Source organism: Anabas testudineus, chromosome 2, assembly GCF_900324465.2.
Source record: "Anabas testudineus chromosome 2, fAnaTes1.2, whole genome shotgun sequence".
NCBI lineage: Eukaryota > Metazoa > Chordata > Actinopteri > Anabantiformes > Anabantidae > Anabas > Anabas testudineus.
This window is the reverse complement of record NC_046611.1, coordinates 11,355,596-11,379,015: the sequence shown is the minus strand read 5'-3', so window position 1 is coordinate 11,379,015 and position 23,420 is coordinate 11,355,596. Positions and strand designations below refer to the sequence as shown.

Sequence of the window (23,420 nt, the reverse complement as noted above, 5' to 3'; positions counted from 1 at the left end):
AATATCAAAACTCCGACTTCAACCGTCAGATCTATAGCTTATTACTATTTTATTATTACTGCTTATTCTCCCATCTCACAAAACTGCTTTTGCTTTTACCTCGGCTTCCTCTCAGCTGTCTCACCTTAACAGAAACGTTCACCTTTGCTTTTTTGATATTGAAGCATTTGTCCTCACTAGCTTGCATCACATAAAATGTAATTATTGGTGCTGAATGCATGTCCGTGTTATTAACATAAATCCAGTGTCTTATCGTTCCCACTCACCCTGATGCAGCACCGAGCCTGAATATTGTATAGCGGTAATGTCACCCAGTCGGACAGTGAAATATATTACCTGCATGAATCAAGTTGTCATTTCCAATTTATGGGGGAGCTTAGCATTCAGCGCACAGGTCTGGCCGGTGCGGGGAGCCAGCCAAAGATGTTCGCCATGAAAGGCTTCTCTTAGAAACCTCTCGGCAACACCCAGCACTGCCTCTCACTGAGGTCCATGACACCACAAAACAAACCGACTGCACCTGCGTCCATCTGCTTACTGATTTATTTTTTTTTCTGAGAAAACACTGAGTGTGTAATGATGAAATGCAGCTGTGCTTCTTCACTAAACTCACCTGAGCCCGACAGCCTTTGCACATTGTTCTCAGCTTGTTTTTAACCTGCGTGGAGCAGCAGATGGGTGGGAGTCACACCTCACCACAAATAAAGTATTGTCTTCTCAACTTCAGGAAACCAAACTGACTTCAAACTTTCAGCAAACAGTCCAGTGTCCTTTGAGGCAAATGCTGAGAATTTTCTGCAAGCACTGCTTGGCCGCAGACTGATATGCCCCAGCACAGTTTGGGCTCAAGTCAGCATTGAAGTGGGGATGGAGCATCAGGCTTCTGTACAGCAGCCAAATCTGTTGGCTGCTATTGATATCCCATTTCCTCTGTCACTCCTAAGCTGCTTTGCATTCAGAGGCTTTGCGCTAAGCCCACAGTGTCCAGCCTGTGGCCTGTAATAGTGACTATACGGCTGGCCGTGCTGCTCCACAACAATCATCGAGTCCTTTATTATCCAGGAAACAAAAGCATAACTAGTGCCACACTGGGAGCCGTCCAGCCCTGACATTTTAATTGTGCTTCTTTCATATTAGGTCGGACGCGAACCAATTTGGCCACTAGTGTTAAATTCCTCACGCATTAATTCCTCTTTTGAATGTTTAGAAGCCAACATAATGGGTTTTAGGCTTGGCAGAAGATTGGAGGAAAAGATCAAACACCAAACAGAAGACAGTTTTTTCCTCTTTTTTTTTTTTTGCACAGGACAGTTTTAAACCTCCTGTTGAGTTTGTCGCATATTCAGCAGCAGGAGCTGGAGATAAGGTGTAGAGTTGTGGGGCTAACGGGACACGTCAGCAAGCAAAGCGTGCATGTTTAATACGTTTAAATTTTTCGTTACGTCTGTGTGGAGGAGGTGGGTTGATATCCTGAAACATCGGTGAAAGTCTGAAATATAAGCAGCACATTAATTCCATCCTGATGCCTCGAGTATCCCAACACTCACACGCTGCTGTCACTGGCCTCGGAGTCTGTTTTGTTTCAGCGTTTGAGCTGCTCCCTCCAGGGACGCTGCTGTTTGTTCAGTAATCATAAAGCATACGCAGGCTCTCGAAGACAATATCACATACACCAGAGTCACAGTGGAAAGTGTGTTTGATGAATATAATTTGATCCTGAGTATCTTTTTCTTTTCCAGCCTCAGACACTGGTTATTATTTTTTGTTTCCATTATACACTTGATTCTATTTTCTGTTGTAGCCGTGTGATATTTACAGGTCACGCATCACTTTCAAATACTGTTACTGCTTCATAATCCTGCAATGTAAAGAACGTCTTAACACTAAAGCTTTTGACAGCTTTGCTTCAATCAGCAGTCAGGTGATGGAGGCTGCGTCCTGTTTCCCTCTGCCAGTCATTAAATCTGTAATATTGAAGCAGACAGCGTGAACGTAAGATGTCATCCCAGAGCTCGGGATATGATTTATTTACCCTCGGATGTGTCCGTCCTCTCAGCCCAGATCTCTCACACATGCACTGCTAACACAGACACTACACATTACAGTCTATTAAGCATCTGCGTAGCCTTTATTTTTCTTTTTCACTCACTTCGTCCCTGACTCACATACACACATTCATCTCCCCCACCCCCCCAAGCAAGGTCACTCTGTGCTGCACTAATGACCGCAATCAATTATCTGGTGCTACATTAAACGAGACTTTAACTCCCACATCTCTGTAGCCTTGAAGCTTTTTTTTCTCTGGCTTATAGAGGTCACTTGATTGTAAAGACAACAGAGCAGATGATTCACGTCTTTTCAAAGTTCCCGTGACTCGCAGGCAGGCATATTATTGTAAAATCTATAACTGATTTGTGCTGCTGTATACTATAGCTCCTGAAGCAATTCGTCAAATTGGCAGAAAATACAATGAAATGTCATAAAACAACACAGGCGCCATTTGGAATAGTGGACAGTAACTGTTATTTTCACTATTGATTAATTCATCTGTCATTTTGTAGTTAAAGGGTCACGTCACTGTTTTCACACATCAAGATTGAACACAAAGCTTGGTGCTATAAATTTGGGGCTTGGACTTTCAAAGACATAGTTGTCTATTGGGCGGGCGGGGAAGGTACTCGGGTTGCATTATGGGGATTGTAGGATGTAGTGTTTTTGTAGCATAACTCATCTAAGTGGGTTATTCCTTAGTTCAATATGCTCTTTATTTAAGTTGCAATATCAATCATTTGCTATCATTACCTACAACACAGTATTGTGTTAAGAGTAAAACATCATATTTTCATAAATTACAATTTTTAACTTTAATGAATGTGGTCTAATGTATATAAATACGAAGTTTATTTTGTATTAAACTTAAATATCTCTCTGATTCTAGATGGAAAAACTCCTTCTGAACAAAAAAAACTACTAATTTCATTATATGGTTACTCGTATTGGCGTTTAGTGTTGGTCGACCTGCTCCTGCAGATGACAGAACAACCTGTCGATGTCCCAAATTTTCCGCTAGAATCAGAGAAATATTTAAATATGAAGGTCCAGCGCCAGTACACGTGTACACCTGAAAGCAAATAAATTCAGTCAACTCGTCTTCCAAATTTCACCTTGCTGCTCCTTTTAAATGATTTATTATTTTGTCAATAACATGTCAGACAAAACTGATAAATGACCATCGCAGAGCTCAAGGTGACGTCTTCTTCTTCTTCTTCTCCTTCTTTGTCTGAGGAACAGTAGATATTTGATTTAAAATGGAGAGAAGCAGGACATACCAACATTTGAGAAGCTAGAACTGGAGTTTCAGGCATATTTGGCTTGAAAAATGACTTAAACATTAAGTTATTATTGTTTCATTTATCAAAGTTGTACATGAGATTAATGCACCGTCACTTAATTGTCTCAGCACTGCACAGTGTGGAGTGATAAAGAGCGTAGCCTCCACCCACTCTTAACGGCTACCTTTCAAGAACTGGATAAATGTTCGATCACTGTACCAAAGTATTTTAAGAGCTCCTCCACACAAAGGTGATCATAATGTAGAGTCTTGGAATCTGTGTGAGGCGTAATGGAGCAGCGACCAGTGCAGAAGACCTCAGTATGAGGCTGCTAAATTGACTTCCCGGGGGGGTTACATTCAAAACACTTTAGCACTTAATGCTGGTGTACTGCAGACTGACTGCTTTTCTCCCCCATCGTTTCCTACCAGTCTCTCTTACGCTTTCTTTCTCTCCCCCTATGGGCTGTCACTGTGCTGTCATGACAACCACTTCAGCTTAGCACATCATTAGCAATAAGCCTTGTGAATGCGTGTTAATATTAACTGTACTTGTTAGGCTCTAAAGTTTTTTTTTTTCCTCTCTTTTTATACATTATTGCCTGTTCTTCACATTACTGTGCTGTTTAGCAGTTGTTCTTTCATTTGCATGTTTGACTCCCCTTGTGTCAGCTGGGCACTCATTATGACCTACGGTACTGCTCCTACATGCAGTAATAGTTCCATTACCATCAGTAAGAGTTGCAAAAATGCATTTTTTGAACATGAAAAAATAATGTGCTGCTATGAACGGCAGGAATTCATTTTTGCATTCATGTTTTTTTCTGTCCTATGATTGACATAATTTGCCATAAAAAAAAACCCAAATGTTGTATTTTAAAGTAAGTATAAGTGCTGCTTATAACTTATAACTTGGCTCATGATAATCAGATTTTCACTTTCTCTTCAGCATCATGAGTAATACAGGTAATTATCATCAGGAACCATTAGTAGCCAAATCAGTTTGACTTTACATAAACTAATAGGCTGCGGGCCAAAAACCCATAGTTGTAATTTCATTAGGCAGACATCTATTGCGGTTCAATCTCAAGATTGAGCTGACTGGTGTTGTGTGGGCATTACATTTTCCATATGAGCCAATATTTAAGCCCAGCTCTTGGCACTACCGTCTCAAAGGTGCAATCAGAAGTGCATTTGGCAATAGCTACTTCAGTTTCTATACGAAGTGGATGGATGCAGATACCAGAGTAATATCACAGTTTATCTTCAAATAAAGGGAAGGTATTTTGTAAATGCTTACATTTGCTTTACTAACTAGTTTTAGCAGAGTACTAGTAGGTGCACTGTGCTACCTCTGAAAGAGCCAGGCTCAGTTTTCCTCTGCTTCCTTTATTGATGCTAACCTAGGCCACCTGTTACAGCAGATAATCAAGATTTAAAGAACTTCATTATTTCTGCTCTCTGCTTGAAAAGAAAGAAAAATGGCAAAGAGTTTCTGAAGTTTTAAAAAGTACAGATCTATTTTTTAATACCACTATTATTAAAAAAATGCATGGTATTTACCTTGTAGACATTGTAAACAGACTGTTTCACATTCACAATTGAGAACATGAAAGTACTAATATAAGCTACTGAGTTATATGATAGAAATAATTTGAAAAAAACTTTACTAAGCTCTATTAGCTTTTCACCTTTTGCTGTTTTTAGTGGGAAAATTAATAAAATGTGGAAAAATATAAAAAATGTTTGGTCTTTGCTGTTTATACTGCATATCAAAAAGGTCAACACGTCAGTAACAGGCAAAAATGTTTTAGACCTCAGAGGAATGTTTATTGTTGCGAGGGGCACCTTGGATTAATTTGGGAAAAGGGCAGGGGCTTGAGCCCCTAGAGCCCACCACTCCTGCATGTGCCTGGAAAAGGGAACTACAGCATAGAAGAAGATGCTGGTCATTATAGACTCATGGACAATTCGCAGCATGGTGCTACAGACATTGAAAAGCCTTGTAACTAATGTTGTTGTGGGGCCTGGAAAAGCCTCCCATTTTCAGTCTGCATCCTTTAGTAGGCATTGCACTGAAACGCTCTCCTCACTGTTGAATCAGTAGGGTGTGTGGTATGTTTTGGGCGATCTTAATTAGTTTCTGCTAACCAGATTTAACACTGACATTACTAAGTTTCCCCCTCTGCTGTATCACCACAATTTAAAGCTAGGATCCCGTGTCCTGATACTCTCTTGGAAGTGTCACACATTCAGGAATGGACTTCTGCTGAGCGCTAATGAAATTCAAAGTGACACGACAGCATGAAACGATACAGCCATCTTTCAATTTGCTCTGAGGGGAAGTTAGGTCTTAGGATTTCGTGAGGTGCATCGCCAAATGAGGATATCAGTTTTTGTGGGCTGCAGTAAAAAGAGTCATTTTAGAGGATTATAAAACCAGTAGACCCTCCTCAGGAAACAGCAGGAGCTGAAAACCAGCTGATGTGCAAAGAGGAAGAGGGCAAAGAAGGCGAATGAGGTCAAGGAAAGGGGATGAATATGATGATTTAGTGATTTTCTTTTTGTTGGTGAGAGATGGAGAAGGACGAGGAGGGGAAGTGGAGGCAGTGGAGATTGAGTGGCTTTAGGGAGACGGATTGTAGTAGAAGCTGTCAATAAGTTAGAGGCCAGGTTTGTGAAGAGGAATTCTCCACCCCACCAGAAAAAGAATCACACAGAAAGGAGGTAAAGTTCAGGATGATGTAAAGAAGGAACAAGACTGTGGGAAAAGTTGAAAGGATGGTGGGCTGGGAAAGAGGAAGGTAGTGAGACATATGAAGATGGATCAAACAGCCACTGAAGTAGAGAGAGACGGAACGATTGAGAGGGTGGAGAGGGAGGAGGTGAGGAAAAGCAGCCATGATGAGATGGATTCTACTGGACCGTGAGATTGATGACTCTGCTTCAGAAAGAGAGGGAGGAGATAGTAGAAAGAAGAGGTGAGAAAGGGGAGGAGGTACGTCCTGATGAAAAGAATCAATGCAAGACACATAAAAGTGGCGTCCAACGTAGGAATAAGCCAGTTTTATCTCGACTCTTCTATCATAAAACAGAGCTGCGTCTTTGCACATTTCACTATCTGTAATAGGATCTATACCATGTTGTTTTGTTCATCGTCAGTCATGGTGTAAAACACAGTATTCCCACAGAAAAAGAGCAGAGCTGCTGCTGTTGCATCAAAGGAGATAATGTCTGGAGCAAATAAAGCTCACTTTGAAAGGGATTAGATTTAGTTTTCAGACACCCTGAAAATCCTGTGAATTGGTTATCCATCACTGCCTCTGAATGCAAAGTGATGCCTAAATACAGGCAGCACAAGATGTCCAGATGTAATAAATTCACAGGTTTTTTATTATATTGCCTAATTAGAGCTTAAATTCTTCCCCTTATGGTCTGGCAGTGTGTCCAATTAGAGGCGTGATTCGAAAAGTTGCCGCGCTTCCGCAGCAGCGCCTGTCCAGCTAACTAAGGAGGAGCTCATTACAGAGTAAAATATGTTAAATCCACTCAGTAATTTCAGTTTGACAGGGAGGTGGAGGAAGAATGGTGGAGTGTGGAGGGAGTGGGTATTAATCGGTTCCCATGTGAACACTTTACTTTCACCTTCTCTGGCTTGGTCCCTCTCCCTCGCTGTCTCACCTCTCCTCCTCCCCTTCCTCTCAGACTGCCGGGGTGACTCTGATTTGCCTGCCTGTGTTTGGCCCACGGGGGACAAGAAGGAGATAAACAGCGTTTGCAAACAGAAAGCGGTCTGAGTGGAGCCAGAGCAGGCCCTATCACTGCTGAGTTTCTGGGAAAATCTCTTTCTTCAGATTACAGAGCTCTTATCAGACGCAGTGATGGAATCGTGGGGGAACTGACTGTGGCACGGTGCCGCCTGCCCTGCCACTGGACTGATGTATGGGCTGTAATGAATAGGGAATAAAAAAATATGTAAATATGTCTCATGTATTGTTGAATTCCTTTTCATGAATATAAGAGTATGTTGGTGGTAACATGCTTATCTTACTGCTGGGGTTTCATTATGTTGCTTCTGTGTGTTTTCCCGTCTTTTTCAGATGCTGTCACGCGGAGCTGAAAGCATCCCTGCATCCTGCTGTGATGGGACCCAGTGAGGCCGTGGACGCGATAAGACTTCTTTGCAGTGCTACTTTTCAATCACAGCACCAACATTAGACAGTGAAGAAATCCATTATCTGAAATTAATGTCAGCTGTGTTGCGGAGGCAGCCTCTAGCTGCGCCGCCAGATTTAGCACAACCCATGGAGTCGTGGCTTCAACAGTTCCACCGCTGCTGCCGCTGGTAACACCAGCCAAGTGAACAGCGATGCCTTCTAAGGTCTCCTGCTTATACTTGCTGACAGTGGTTTGCTGGGCCAGCGCTCTATGGTACCTGAGTGTGTCCCGTCCCTCCACTTCCTACGTAGGCCAGCTGACTATCCCCATACGCAAGACGCCCAAGGTGGACAAGAACGCCACCTTCAGCAACATCCGCACACGCTCGCTCAACCCACATGACTTCGGCTACCTGATAAATGAGGCCAAGAAGTGCGAGACGGAGCCTCCCTTCCTTGTCATCCTCATCAGCACCACCCACAAGGAATTTGATGCGCGTCAGGCAATCAGAGAGACATGGGGTGACGAGAGCACGTTTCCAGACGTGCGTGTGGTCACACTCTTCCTGTTGGGTCGCAGCACTGACACAGTCCTCAACCAGATGGTGGAGCAGGAGAGTCAGATCTTTCATGACATTGTAGTCGAGGATTTTATTGACTCTTACCACAATCTGACACTGAAGACGCTGATGGGCATGCGCTGGGTGGCCACCTTCTGTTCTAAGGCCCAGTATGTCCTCAAGACAGATAGTGACATCTTCGTGAACATGGAGAACCTCATCTACAACCTCCTGAAGCCCACCACCAAGCCCAGGAGGAGGTACTTCACCGGCTACGTCATCAATGGTGGGCCCATCAGAGACATGCGCAGCAAGTGGTACATGCCCAGAGATCTGTACCCAGAGAGCAAGTACCCGCCCTTTTGCTCCGGCACCGGATATGTCTTCTCAGCAGACGTGGCTGAGCTCATATACAAGACTTCGTTGCACACCCGGCTGCTGCACCTGGAGGACGTGTACGTGGGCGTGTGTCTCCGTAAGCTTGGCATCCACCCATTCCAGAACAGTGGCTTCAACCACTGGAAGATGGCCTACAGCCTCTGCCGCTACCGCCGGGTGGTCACAGTCCACCAGATCTCCCCAGAAGAGATGCACCGAATCTGGAACGATATGACCAGCAAGAAACACCTTAAATGTTAGCAGGACTGTTAGAGAGTGAGGGAGAAACTTAACAGCTGCTTCTCCATCAGTGGCATTGGCAAATACTGTAAAGCACACAGCACTGAGCTGAAGGAACAGTATTGACGAAGCATTTCCTGCTGCCGATTGCTTTGCCAGGAGTGTGTGTTGTGCAAGGCCAAAGCAAAGTCCTCTCTATTTTTCTGTCCTCCCTCACATCAAAGTGTTTGAGTGCCGCTCAGCTCAGACTCATGAATTAGGCACAAAGTTGGAAATGTTTCCACAAATGTGCAAAATGTGCAGTCGGTTGGTTGTTGTTGCCAGCCGCACCATGGTTTTGTAGGAAATTACACACCAGGAAGCTGAAAAGGTTCAGTGAAACTACTCATTTATTCGAGACACAAACTGTCCCCATTTACTAAACAGCAGATCACATAAACGCCAACACACTTCTCTGAACCCAGGAGTTCGCCTCTTGGGTTGATCACAAGCTCTAATTATGAATGTTGCTCATGTATTTTCAGTTGTTGTACTTTCTGAACACGGTGTTGATGTTGGATGTACTGTCTGGCAGTGCAGCGGCTGTTGTCATCACGTGGACTATGGCGGGTTTACACAGTAGTGACTCATCAGTCGGTCGGCTCTGATGACAGACACGTATCAAGTTGCTCCGACTCTAGCAGAGCAGTGGATGAGGAGTGTTAAGGAGCAGACCTGTATTCTTTTCAGAATCATACATATTTTCTTACAACAGATTTACAGGAGAAAATCTTTAAAAAGTATCTGGACATGTGACGATGCAGGCTGCTTGCATTCTCAAGTGAATGTTACTTCTGTCAATGTATAATGTGCAGTTATTTGTCTCAGGCAGTGCTGGGAACAGGCTGCAAACTATTATTTTTTCTATTACTTGAGCATAACAGAGAACAGACCTACTGTAAAAACAGCCGAGAACAAATATTACATTTTCGAGTGCTTTCTTCTTTGCAATTACTTGATATTAAATAAATTGCTCTTATAAGACTTGATATTGTATTTATTACATATACAAAAGTTTTTATTCTGCTAAATTTATTACACACACGCATATGAGCAAAGTAGATTACTCACACAAGTGTTTGGCTACGACTGTTGGAAAACACAAGCAGCAGAAATGAAAGCGTCTCATTAGGGCTGCTGCTCGCTGCAGCAGCTGTGCTCAGTTTGAAGTGAGTCCCAGCTCTCGACACGTCACCGACAGGCGAGCGCTGAAATCTCTGTGTGGCTCTGGAAACAACACGGCCGCATTCACTTCCATGCAGGTGTCGGCACGCATGCATAAGTGGTGAGCAGACTGCACACAGTGTGTGATTAAATCAAATGTAGCATCTGTGTAATTAGCAGCTCAAGTCTTAACAAGGGGAGTTACGGAGGTGACGTTTTTTGTGTCAAAATAAAGTTAATAAGTAGTCTTGGTTTCAGCGTGCCTTAAAGGGTTTGTGTATCGTTCAGTCTGCGAAATACAATACATATATAAGTTTTTATATTCATTCATTGTTCTATTTGTTTTGGGAGCATCAAAAATGGAAATGGGCTGTTTTCATCTTGGAGTAGAATAAAAAAATGAATAAACAAGTGTTATTTCTTTTGTGTATGTGCTTTGACAGATCACAAATAATCAGTAAGAGCATTCTAATTCAGTGTAAATAATTCAATACTATTGTACATCCTATATATGTATTTTATGGTGGAAATATCTTCCAAAACTTCTCTCATGTGTAAAAGTGCTGTAAAAACATTTTTGAGGGAGGTTCTTCTCAGAATTTCAATTATGTCTGCTTGATTAACCTGTTTTACAGCTTCTTATTTATTGTAATTTGATAATGATCAATACCCGGACGGCTGTGCAGAGCATAACAGAGGGTAGAGCACAGAGGGGGAGGGCTGGGTGGAGCACAGTGGGTGAATCTCGACTCTCGGTGCTAGTTCTAGCTTATGTTGTGCATAGTAATGTTAAATAAAACTGAACCCCGTCATCACATCGCCCCATTAACCCCCTCAGACTGACCAATGTATCTTCTCAAGTGTAATATAAATATAGCTGTGATATTGTGAGTTAAAGTGGGCAAGTGCACCAGAAATGAGCACAATGTCCCTACTGAAAACCCACCTGCTAAAATGTAATCTTCCGACTTTTACACTGAAGCTGATTCTGTCCCTGTGCAACAATCTCTTAATTTAATAGCATTATTATGCTCTGCCAACACCTGGATATTTGTGGTGAATCTAATTATGTTTTTATGTTTCTGATATAGCTACAGGCCATGTGTTATTCCACGCGAACCTTTTAGTGAAGTCTATTTTCTACCATTAACACTAACGCTCTGAAATCATTACAGTATCCATTCATTTTTGCTTTTTCATTCAAGGCGCATGTTTGTTTTTTCTTATCTACAAGATCAGATTACATCAAGGTGAAAACAGAAAAAGAAAATTTTCCATTTTGATGCTTGGAAAAAAAAATGAATAATGATCTTTTTATTGTAGTTTGTAGCCCATTCTAGATGTGTGTGTGTGTGTGTATAGTGGACAAATGGGACAACATCACTATAATTAGGTTGCTCTAGCCTTTCATGCCTACAGGTTGGCTGTGTGTGTGTGTGTGTGTGTATGTGCGTGTGTGTGAGTGTATGTGCGTGCGTGTGCGTGCATAGGATTTTTTGAACTCTTTGTTCCAGAAGTCGTCGTCATCCGAGGGAGCAGCACCGATCCTCGGGGATTTGGTGCTGGAGAAATGAAAAATGTCTTCTGTTCTGTACTTGCAAAGATAAACATAAAAATGTGGGAAGCACTTGTGGAGAGGCTCTTTCCTCAAACGGTTTCGCACGAAAAAATCTTGTGGGAGCTTGTAGGCAGAAAACACACCATCGCTGTTATGATTTCTTCATAATAAAAACGATTCCCGGTTGGCGTCTTTACGTCTAATACTTCTCTTTGCGCCGTTCAATTTCTGGAACAATTTGGAAACCAAAAAATTCCTGAAACAGTTTTATTCCTGTGGATCAGTTTGTTCTCAAGCTTTGTGTGAGATATGAAAACAATCAATTCCTAATAGTCACAGTATGTTATCAGTTGATGACTTTGTGTTCTTATTAGTAGTTAGCTACTTGGTAGTATTAGTAATATAAATGCTAAGTAATTGTTATTCCCAGCTTCTTATCCTCATTGCTGTGTTTTGCATTCTTCTGATCATTCCCTATGGCACATGCAGTTTGATACAATATGCTGAGTAATAGAAAGTCTGCTCTGTAATTGGCCAAACAACCCAGTGGTAGAGCATTTAAAAGGCTAAAGCTTGGGGAAAATGAAAAGCGAGTGATTATTCCGGGGCTTGTGCTAAATGAAGCTCATAACGAGTGAGGCGGAGTGTTAGGGCAACTGGGAACACTCAGATTTCAAAACACAGCATAGGAAGACTGGCCTGTGGAGCACAGAGTAGATTTAAAACACTATGAGGGCACAGAGTAGACCGGGGTTTGGCGTTGTAGTCAAACTACATGGTGTAAAGACTGGAAGCAAGTTTCTTAATGCTGCATAATCCTCTGCAGCTAGACTTTTTTTAAAATCCTCCTATACATATTCACATAGTTCCACATATCCTGTCTCTCTACATACAATCTCCCCAGACTTTCCGCTAGCGTGACCTCCTCGTGACCTGTCCTTTGAGGCACAGTGGATGCACGTTTACGAGAAAATGGCTGTGGAATAAATTGGCGGTGTGCAATCTGCCATCTGTGCAGGCGCAGTTATACCAAGGTGAGAGAAAGGGGCTCATTGAGAGCAGCTGTAGAGCTGCTGTACAGTTCTCTTCTTTCTCCAGGAAAAGTGCCATCAGAGTGATGACGGGATGCATCAGGATGCTGCAGCTCCCCTGAAATGGTTATGACGACGTCTAAGTGGCTCGGTTTTTAAGGTGGCCTGAGGTGAAGGAGATTTTCTGCTTTGATTACTGCAAGTGTAGGAGTGTGGGTGACATCATCATTATAGTCAGGCATTTTCTTAATGTTTTGTTTTAAAAATTAGAAATAAAAATGACTTTTTGAGAGTTATTTTCTCTGAATCTGTCTGCAAACCACCCCTCTATGCACAGGATGATTGGTTCCTTCCAGTTAGAGTAATATACATCCAAAGCACTCACCAACCCAAATGACCACAGGGGGTACTGAACACGCTTTCTAGCATCAAGACTGAAAGAAGCCCCGGGCCAGAGCCTCTGTAGAGAGTGACTATAAACATCTAGTCCATCAAACTGCAACAAAGATCTACAAAAGACCACAAAATGGCAGCAAAGACACACAAACTGAACAAAGTGATCCACAAAACAAACCATAAAATTATACAAAATGAACACAAGGAGTGGTAGCTATAGTTCGTGTGCATCTTGATTTCAATCTGCTCTTCTTATGTAGGTCTGAAGTCTTATCTCTGACCAGGATCCCGTTTGGACCTGTTAGTTAGAAGTGTTTTTGAAAAGTTTACCAAACTTTGTCCAGAAAAGTGAAAGAGTCCACTAAGTGACTCACATAGTCTCAGTCATGTGACCGCCTCCATGTTGTAACTGTCTCTACCCCATGTGACACAGGATCTCAAGTCACATAACGTCAGAAAACACTTGGCTACATGGAGTAAATCCATCTCATCTTCACACAGCATGTTCACAGTGACCTAAAACTGTTCATGCCAAGTTTTGAAAATGTGCCTCCTCAAAAAAATCAACCCTGCAAGTTCATCAGCATCAATCAATCAGCCAGTCTAGTTCTTCCACTTGGTTGGTATTTACTTGAAGCTCACTGAGACTCAAAGGTTAGAACTTGACGCAGTTCAACAATGAAAAGACAGAAGCTATTAATCTTCATCCTGTCTGACTGCATTTAAACATGATATAAATCTACATCAAGCTAACATCGATTTCGGATGCCGGCTGCTCAAGACTGAACACTCACATTTGTTTTGCAATGACTTCCCTGCAAAACAAATCAGCGGCAACCGAGCAGAATAAGTTCCACCCTTGTGCTTCCTGTAGCGTTTTCCTTTGCGCCGCTGCACAGGTGACGTACTGCAGAGCTCACGTCTTGTGATTGTTCTACGTGTGACCAGCAGCACAAAGTTAAACCCGGCTGCAGAACAAGTCAGAAAAGTGAAGCAAAAGCTAAATATTGATATCTGGCATTTTCAGCCAGGAGACACTGTCCTGGTCGATGACAGAATTTCAGCAGCATGAATTATTTTCTGTCATCCATAACAGATAGAAGGGACTTACATAGGAAGCATACATCAGGACGAGAGGCAAAGTCACTACAAGCGCTTGACAGAGATAAGTGTGACAGCCAGGCTGAAGCTGAATTGGAGATTGCGTGAACAATAAATTAACTCTGCCCTGGGACAGAAGCCGTTCTCTTGGAACTGAGGGAAGTGTCATAAATGGCTAATGAGCTGGTGAATATCAAGACCTATGGATTCAGAGTGCAGGTACACATAGTCCCAACAGGCTTGTTGTGTATTTGGTGTCACTATGTGTTGTGATGTAGCATACCTCATAAGCCCACAGCTCATATTTAAATGTACTGAGGGCTATGGAGTATTTAAAAGATCTGTGAGTAGGTCCGTTTGATGTACACACATCTGATCCAGCTGTTGTTCTCTTCCGCTTGAATCCAGAAAAAGACGGCGCGCCCCACGTCAGGTCAGATTATCGTCTTGTCATCTTCTGACAACTGATCTTAAAGTCGATGTTAAACTGGATGCTTTCATGCACCTGTGTTCAGCTGGCAGTGTTTAGGTTCATTCAGTCAAGTTTGCATTTGGGCAGCTGCGTTTAGACTGGCACAGTCTGGACGCTTCTGTTAAACAGTTAAACCATAAACATTACATACAACACGACTAAACCCAGTCAACAGCATCTACAGCTTTTAATTAAGAGAAGAACAAAGCTCTTACACAATCTAGGGAATCTAAGTTATTTAAAACACATTTGTCATTTTACTTTAAAGCCATTAAAGCTTTAATAACTGAATAATTGGGATGAGACTGGCTGGGACAGCTGCCCCAGCCTTCCCTCCTGTGGATCCGGCCCTGTCTGAAGGTTCTGTAGTTTACTATCTGCAGATAGTGTTCAGGTTTTAATGGTTTCGGATGCTTATGTTCCTCCTAAATATAAATGTGTGTATGTTTTCTAATGCAATTTGTTTAATTAGCTGGACTGCTTTAAATACTCCCTAAAACTACAAGTTTCCCCTTTAATGCACTGTAAATAACCCTGGTTGGAATCTCACCATTCTGTCATATGCGACAGATGAGTTTACAACTGCAGCTCTGTGTTGTTACAGTATCTTTAAATCATTTAAACTATAAAAAACTGCTTGTGATTCTGTGTTTGTATGAACAACAACTATCGAACTTAAAAAAGCTACAAATTGTTGCTAAAAACACAAAATAAGTAATTGCAATTTGTTCATATTTATTCCAAAACTCTAGAGATGCTGAATCTGGCCACTTTGAATTCATCTTCCAGCTGATGTGATAGGAGGATACTAAATCCTCGTTGTCTTAATTAGAGCTTCATGAAATTAAGCTGCTGGGGCCGGAGGCAATATTGCAAGATACTTTTGGGAAAATAGTTAATTAGTTGTTGCATGTTCTTAAAGGACTGAATCAAGCTCTCTTCAAAAGACAAACTTTTTTAAAGTTAAATTTTAGGATTGTTAACATCCTCTTAGGAAAAGAACTACTTTAATTCACATCTATGTTACATCAAGGTCACAAAATAACTTTCCTTAAGAATTCAATAGCTTAGATTCAATAGCTTTTCCTGGACGTTGCTTATTTTTGATCAGCTTCTTTAAATAAGCATTTTGCAAGTTAGATGAGAAGATTTCCTCCACAAAAACAGCTAGCATGGCTGTGTCCAGCGCTAACGCATGACTAATTTTTATATTTCTGTTCTGTTTTCATAGTAATAAAGGAGTCGCAGCGTGGTGGTCGGTGCTGGTAGCACTTGCACACAGCCACACTAGCTGTTTCTCTCAGCTTTAGACTAAGTGAACTGTCTCCTGCTTCTGTGGCTTCATGACCAGTGTAAAAGCCTCTCAGCCTTTTTTTGTACTGGGTCATTGACTTTGATTAAATTCCTACAACCCACTGCACCAAGACTTTTAACACTGATTAATCAGGTTTGGTCACTTTCACATCTTATGCTTTACATCCCTAACAGAAAATCAAGTGACTGTTGTCCACCCACTGAGTTATTGAAGTTTTTCAGTCGGTAGCTGTGGTCCAAGCTACTTCTGGTAAGGACCCTGGGGGGAGTTCATTGTTTCTTCGGGGAGGTAATTAATCTCTATTAAAACCACATCCATCTCTTTCCTTACCTGACTCACATCTCGCATGCAGTTTTGCACTTGAGAACGCTCACCACTGGGAACGCGCCCGAAGAGACAGTGATGAAAGGTGGAGAGAGACGGTTAATGAAGGCCTATAATCTCACTCGTGACATGTAAAGGTGTTTCCTGTGAATAATTGCAGGCTGTGTTTCCCTTTTAACCGTCTTTTGGTTGATTTGTTTCTCGCCCCTGACTTTCTGGCCTCATTTCTCTCTCTCCCACCACCTTCCCCAATTCTTTTAGCCTCTGATAATCTAAACCAGGCCTGAGCTTCCATCTCCTCTATCTGCCTCCCTCGTTCACAATTTCCCGCCGTCTGATTCGTTCTTACTGCAGGGCCCCGACAAATCCTCAGCAGATGCCTGAGAGACTGTTTGGCTGGCTCCACGCTGTTGACAGACAACACAGCTTTAAATGTGAAAACAAGGCTATTTCTAGCAGGCTTTGCAAGGATGGGAATTCATGAATTTATAGACAGCGAGTGGGGAGGGGGAAACTCGCAGACACTTTCTTTGCACTTGTTTGACATTTTTCTCCGAACTTGTCAACACAAAATGCTTTGTGAGAACTGCAAGGAGGAAAATGCAAACATTTTGTGCCTGTCTCGGTGAGGGCTTTTATCCGGAGACGTTGCTTGTACTGCAAGTTGATGTACATACAAAAATAAGTTCTTACTGATCACTGCTCAGTAGTTTTAGATTTCTAACCATAGTTTATTTTTATTAACTACATTTTTCTCCAATAACCCATACGTCACTTTAATGCCACATTGTTCCTCTGTAATCTTCTCCACAGGTTCCATTTGTAAGCAGGTGCTTGATTTGTTCTAATTATGTGCACCTGACACTGCTTACCTGTTCAAAAGAGGTTGGAGCGTGACAGTCACAGAGTCTGCACATGGAGGAAGACATCAGCTCCAAGGTTTGTGCTTCTTACTTTTACACATGACAACAGAAGAATACGAAAAGGGAAATGTTGTATCAGCAGCTCTTCAGTTGGAGACGCAGCAATATTTAACCGTACATTAACACCACTGGTTTGCCACAGTCACCATCTTTCCTCGACCCTAACAATAATGCATTCGACTTGCACAGTGTTGAAAGCGCAAAATGTAATTTTCCCCCACCCCGCTATAGGGGCGCAGTCCTCCTTCATCCCCCGTGAAGATCCACCCCTGTCCTGGACACATCTCCAGCTGCAGCCATTACTCACATGCATTATTCATTAGTTTGTATTCTGATTAGCTGGAGGTGCTATCAGAATACTGCCCAATGAATAATGCAAATTCTGGGAGTTGGGTCATGAATAATGCTGATTTGATGTAAATGGTTATACAACAGCTGCTGGAGGACTGATGGGAATCTGGACTGTTTGGAAAGATAATTCAGAGAAATCTAAATAACTTTCGGCAAATATAACGTCACAGCCATGAGAGGATGGAAAAGACATTTAGAACTTAGAGAATATGTCAAACTGTCACAATAGCAGCTGATCATCTGTTCCTACACTGTGCCTGACGTCTTGTAGCAACCTTGCTGCAACGTCTGTGTAATGAGTTTGGTGAGAGGCCACATGTGGACATCTAAGGTTCACAATCTAATAATTGGAACGTTCCACTAACGGCAAATGAATCTCCACATGATATAATTTAGTTTTTACTTGATTCAATTTCTCAGTTTTTCTCTGGATGATGTTGTGTCTGACCTCCAGTAATCATCTCATCTCCCTTGTCGATTTCTCCCTCTGCCATCCCTGGACTGATAAACCTGCTCTGTTAGCAGTCCTTACCATCTATACTACTATCTATATCTACAACTGCAAGCTGAATGCAGGAATACGGCAAAAAGAAAAGACAGATAAAATCCTGCACCGTGTCAGGACTAGCATTAAAGAAAATTCAATCAAATCACAAGTGATCTGGAGATTACCAGCTGCCATTTTTCACACTCGACTCGAAGTGATCTGGGTTTGTTTATGTAGGAATGAAGAAACAGATTACACTCTCTCCAGAGACAAAGCAGCTGATAAAAGTTTTAAGCAATGACCAAACACCAAATTAGTCCAGAACAGTGATGTTACTTACAAACGTGGGATGAAATAAAACTCTATTACCCACTAGGCTGAGGTCGGAGAGTTTGAGAGGAAACACAAGGTCAACTGTTACATTACATCAGAGGCTTCATCCTCACTCCTATCACTTTCAATTTACTTAATACAGGAGAACTGGGCTTCGTCCCTGCAGTCTGGAAGATAATCGACAATGAAATTAAGTGGCGGCCGGCCTGTGTCAGTGGGGGGATTGTGGAGAATGTGACGGCTCAGGGTTGATGGGAGATAATCGCAGGACACAATAACAGCTGCCGAGAGAATTGCTCCGGGCTTCTTTATGGTCATAATAACTGTAACCTTGTCCGGCACTGTAAGGTAAGTCAAATTACGTGGGCACAAACATTTAGTTTAGGTACATGGACACACACACACACACACACACACACACAAAAGCTCATGTGGAGACACACAAGCTCAATACCATCCTTCTGTCTTACATGAGACAGAAACTCGACCTCCATCCCTTCAATATTGACTCCAGTCACAACCGAACACCCTCTCCACGGGTGGTCCTACATTAGCTCTCTGACACAGACTCTCTGAAATTGAACCTGTTGACCACTCTTACTCTTGACGTTATTGAGCTGCTTTATTTCATTACTCTGGAAGGTTTGTCGAGGAGCTCTCTGGGTGAATTGTTGTCTGTTGTTGCATCATAGGTGATGCGGTAAATTTTCTCAATTTGTGCGACACTTAATTTTAACACTTTGACACGTTGAGCCTTTTTTCAGTATATTCCGACTCCCTTGTAAAGTCAATGGCAAATTAGGAGACCAGCCAGCGCGTTATTTTCAGCTTTGTCTCTCTAAGTCCTTCCTCTTGTTACCGGCTGACTAAACACTGGAAAAGACCAGTGTCTGTCAGTGCTAATTACTTATGCAAATATGCGCAGCACACTGATTACACCCTGCCAAAAGCACACACACATGCACACATAGACATGTTGGCGCTATTGTGAAGTCCACCTTTGCAATGGGACCCAGCATTGTTACTAAAGCTATCATTATGCTCAATAAAAAGGGTTAACGTTATTTTACACATAACAGTGGTTATTCGTGAAGCTGGTTCTCTTCATCATAACATAAGTTAATGTTTTTTGAATAGTATTGCAGGATAAGCAGATCAGATTAATTTGTCAGACAGAAGCTGGTTCTACAACCAAACCTAGTGCATATTTTAATTGAGTTTTGATAGAATCATTAAAAGAAAAATGCCAATTAATGAACATTTACAAAGGGAAAATGTGTATGTGCAGTAATTATAAAACATGAGAACTGCCTCGTAATGTGAAAATGGGAAAATCTACTAAATGTTATAACAAGAGCATGAACTTTTTGTCATGGCTGCAGCAATTTGTTGTTGTACTTCGTTTCCTTGGTGGAAGGTAAATGTGTTTACAGGTGGTAAACAGCAGCCATTACTCTGCAGGGAAGCGCGGCTGTGTCTGTGCTGTATTTCAGCAAATTGCATGTCTCATTATCAAAAGGCCTCATACCCAAGTGGTGTCTTAGTTTTAGTCATGCTTTTAAGTCGGTGTTTCACAGCTCATTCAGCGAGCAGGAGCCGAGCTCACGGGTTGTTCTGCTGAGTGTCTGCGCAAGGTCAATCATCACCTTGTTTACTGAAAAGCCGTATGCTAATCCATCTAATGGGTCTGTTCAGAGAATGTATCTGATTGAGAATTTGCTCTCAGACGGCGTACTCTTTAGTCAGCAGCAGGTTAGCGTTATCTCGGGTTACTTCAAGGGGATTGAAGAAGGGGATTTCTCAGGAGCTGAAATGAGAACTATCAGCTGCGTAGGCGGTGCAACAAATCACAGGAGGTTACAGGAAGGTGGTTGCTCTGATTTCCAGGAGCAGCAGCTGCATCAACAATGAATGGCAAGCTATGATATATAGTGGTTTCATACGGCTGTCCACACATCATTTTTATTCCTCCCTGTGGGGACTCTATCACTGGGATTGGCAGAGCAGAGACCCCCAGAGATCATAACCTGGCTCCTCTGGTTTACAAATAACACCCCATGACTCAATTTCCCCCTACGTCCCTGATGAATGAGGAGATCCAGCAGTGGATCTCATACATGCTAAACATGTGCTCTTCCACTGTGCAGGAGCCAGCGTCACACAGCTGCAATGCACATGGATCTGGCTCTGCGTCACGTAATTCAGATGCGATGTGCGTCCAAATTGGCCCGCGTGTTTACAGAGCAGCCTCATGTCCAGACTGTTTCCAGCAACTTTCTGTAGGGTGTTTGATTTTTTTAACCAACCACTGAGATTAGAGGCAGGCGCCCAGAAGCACCAAAAGGCACATTAGGTTCACTTCTGTACAAAACACACAGGAAACCAAGTATACAAAATAATTGCTTTGAATTTAAGGAGAATACTTTACAGTTATTTTGAGTGTGAATTACGGGTGACAAAGGTCTGCACTTAATGTAACCCGAGCTGTTTACAGAGCCTGAATAAAAGCCTCCAGCAGTTGCCTGCAGAAACTTAAATTAGCCCTCGAATGACTTAGTAAAAGACCAAGGCTCACAGTGCTCAGAGCAACATTTGCAGAATCATTTAAAATTTATGTCTCATCTCCCTTCAGGTAAATACAAGGGAAAAAGATATAACAAGGATTATTCACTTTTTAATTGACATATAGCATAGCTAGTGCCATTTAAATGAAGCTTCATACATAATTTTATGTGTCAGATGCTGTATTTAGACATCATTGAAAGATGAAGATTAAATTACAGTGGGTTGCAGCATCAAACTCTAAATTAGCTAAATACATCAACAGGTTCAGTGAAAATGCTGAAACTCTTCCCTTTGTACTGTTTACACCTTTACTGATAGCAACAGGAGGTTCGCTGCTCTTGCCCTCAGCAGCGGGAACATGCTAATCTTACCATCTTGATGATGCCTTCTGTGCTCTTAACCTGTGCTGCCCATTAGCTAAGTTTCCATGTAAATGTATTTACTGAATTTTGAGAAAAAGATGCTGATTGAATGCACAGTTCAAGCCACTGCCGTCTGTTGGTTCATGCTATATGCTTATGCTAAACCCTTCAAAAGAATGAGTAACAAACTTATTATAGTTCTTCTTATAATTCAGCCCCTTCTCTCCCTGTGGTCACAGTCGCTGTTATTGGTGCTGTAATAATGATTATACTAATGAAAAGCTTGAATGGTAATGACCACCATCAGTAATAATGAAATTAGGCTCATATTATACAGCAGCTCCTTTTCACTCCCCCTTGGGTTAATAATAGATCTTCAAGTACAGATTTATTTTACGATGACCGCTGCAATTTCACTTTTATGGGACTGTTCAACGTGTCGGAGCCTGACAGAGGAAAAAAAAAATGACATGAAACCTCAGCAGTTTTTAATATCGGCTCTGCCTTCCTGCGTTAAAGCTACGAGAATCAAATCACACAGAAATTACATAACCTGATATCATTATACAGAAATCAAATCTGGGACCAAACTAATTCCACCTGCGGATACAGTTACGTTACAGATTGTCAGTACTTGCTATCAACACACTGGCTGTGTTGTGTCCATTAAAGGTCAAACATGCATTTACAAAATAGCATCAGTGTTCAGAGTGTGGAGGTCACTGACCATATGAAAACCTTTTAAGGATGATTCTGTTTCCACACAAACTCAGCTTCTCCTCGGTGTCTGCACCACATTGAAATTCTGACACCACAGCCTGAAGGCTAGCCATTGACAAGGCAAAAAACAGGAGTCTCTTCCATCTTATTTACTGCTCCTGTGAGCCAACCAATTTGCTGGCCATCCTTTCAGTGAGATGTAATACCTTCAGATGTCAGCGCTTTAAATCCTTTGGAGACTTCAGGACACAGCAGGTGATGCCAGGGTACAAAGACAGTGAAACCAAATTATCCTTATTGGCTATAGAGAGGAGATGTAATTATAAGAGGTGCACGTGGTGATACATGTGAATGCACCTGTACCATGCAAAGTCTCTTCTGGTGTTTCTTTTAGATGCAAAGATCAATATTCCTGTTTAACATGCACGCCAAAGAAAAAATCCAATAAGAACAATATTACTTATGATTCAAGCTGCTCCTGTGCTTATTTCTGTAGACCCACATCATATGAAACACATGGAGTTTTCTTATCTCTCACACCCCACAGAGGCGCATCACTCAGCCCGCGGCGCCTGTTTTCATCAATCAGAATTGCACCAACGTTACATGGCACAAAGTCAAACGTTGTCCTCTTGCTGAATGAATTGGCAGGAGAAGCTGCAAGATTAGATTCCATCTGAGGAATGCTAATTTACCAGGACTGCAGGTCTGGAGATGTTGTGATTAAAGACTCAATTTCCCAGAGGTCAGTGTGGTGTGATCACATATTACCACTAACTGATGCAGTGTCTCTGACATCTGCACTCTGATGGCGGCAGCTGTCACCAGTGGCGCCATCAACACCTGTTAACACGGAATAGAGAATCAGGCCTGCGCGTCGATGAAAGATTCCCGAGAGTCCGGAGTTCTTCAGTAGCTGTGTTATGCTATCAAACTGCTTACTCATGGTCGAGGGAGAGGCCTACAGCAGCTCTCTGCTGCAAACGGCTTAGCCCTGAATGCCGCCAAATAGCATTATCTTCACATAGCAGGAAGGCCTGCCGTGCATTATCCCCACATGTGTTAGTGCAAGGTATTTCCGAGCAGCAGGCTTAAACGCGGCTGTGTTATGTTGTAATTCTGACAACGCTTGTTTGTTTATTACAAGCACGTCATCTCGTCATTGGACAACAGATTGACAGCCAGAAACAGAAATTCCCAGTCATACCAGTGATTTTAGCATTTTTTAGCTTATTAAATCCAGATCACATCCTTTTACCGGCTGAAGCACACAAGTCAGTGTTTGGTGGATTTCCTCACGCTACCTTTCAGGCAGCAGGTGATTTGTATTCATTTGTGCCGGGTGCTGAGAGTGAAACTGGCTTGAGATATGTAATCCATCACAGTGACCATTTCCTTGGCTTTGTTTTTCTGTCAAAATTATTTTATCATTCCGCATGAATGCAGTTGAAAACAGGAACCATTTTCTATATGGAGACCTAAGACCCAGCTCACAAAATGCAGGTTATACAGTAAAATACATGAGTGGTGCTGTACTGGGGGATTTGATGTATGATACAGTTGTAATTTAATGACTTTACTAGCAGTATTATTTTTATTTGATTTAATGTATT

The 23,420-nt window shown here is 42.1% G+C and overlaps 1 protein-coding gene across 4 annotated transcripts in view; it reads left to right on the top strand.

Annotated features, from left to right (window-relative positions):
* Window positions 1-10,233, top strand: part of LOC113162944 (beta-1,3-galactosyltransferase 1-like) — a 90,218-nt gene extending 79,985 nt beyond the window's left edge. For 3 of the 4 annotated variants that reach the window (XM_026361220.1, XM_026361221.1, XM_026361219.1), the window contains exon 3: window positions 7,432-10,233. In XM_026361220.1, the coding sequence (XP_026217005.1) occupies window positions 7,701-8,687 (987 nt within the window). In that variant the 5' untranslated portion in view covers window positions 7,432-7,700 and the 3' untranslated portion in view covers window positions 8,688-10,233. Of the gene's footprint in view, window positions 1-7,039; window positions 7,272-7,431 lie in introns of those variants that run through there. The other variant, XM_026361222.1, reaches the window with a different exon arrangement.
* The last annotated feature ends 13,187 nt before the right edge of the window (window positions 10,234-23,420 follow it).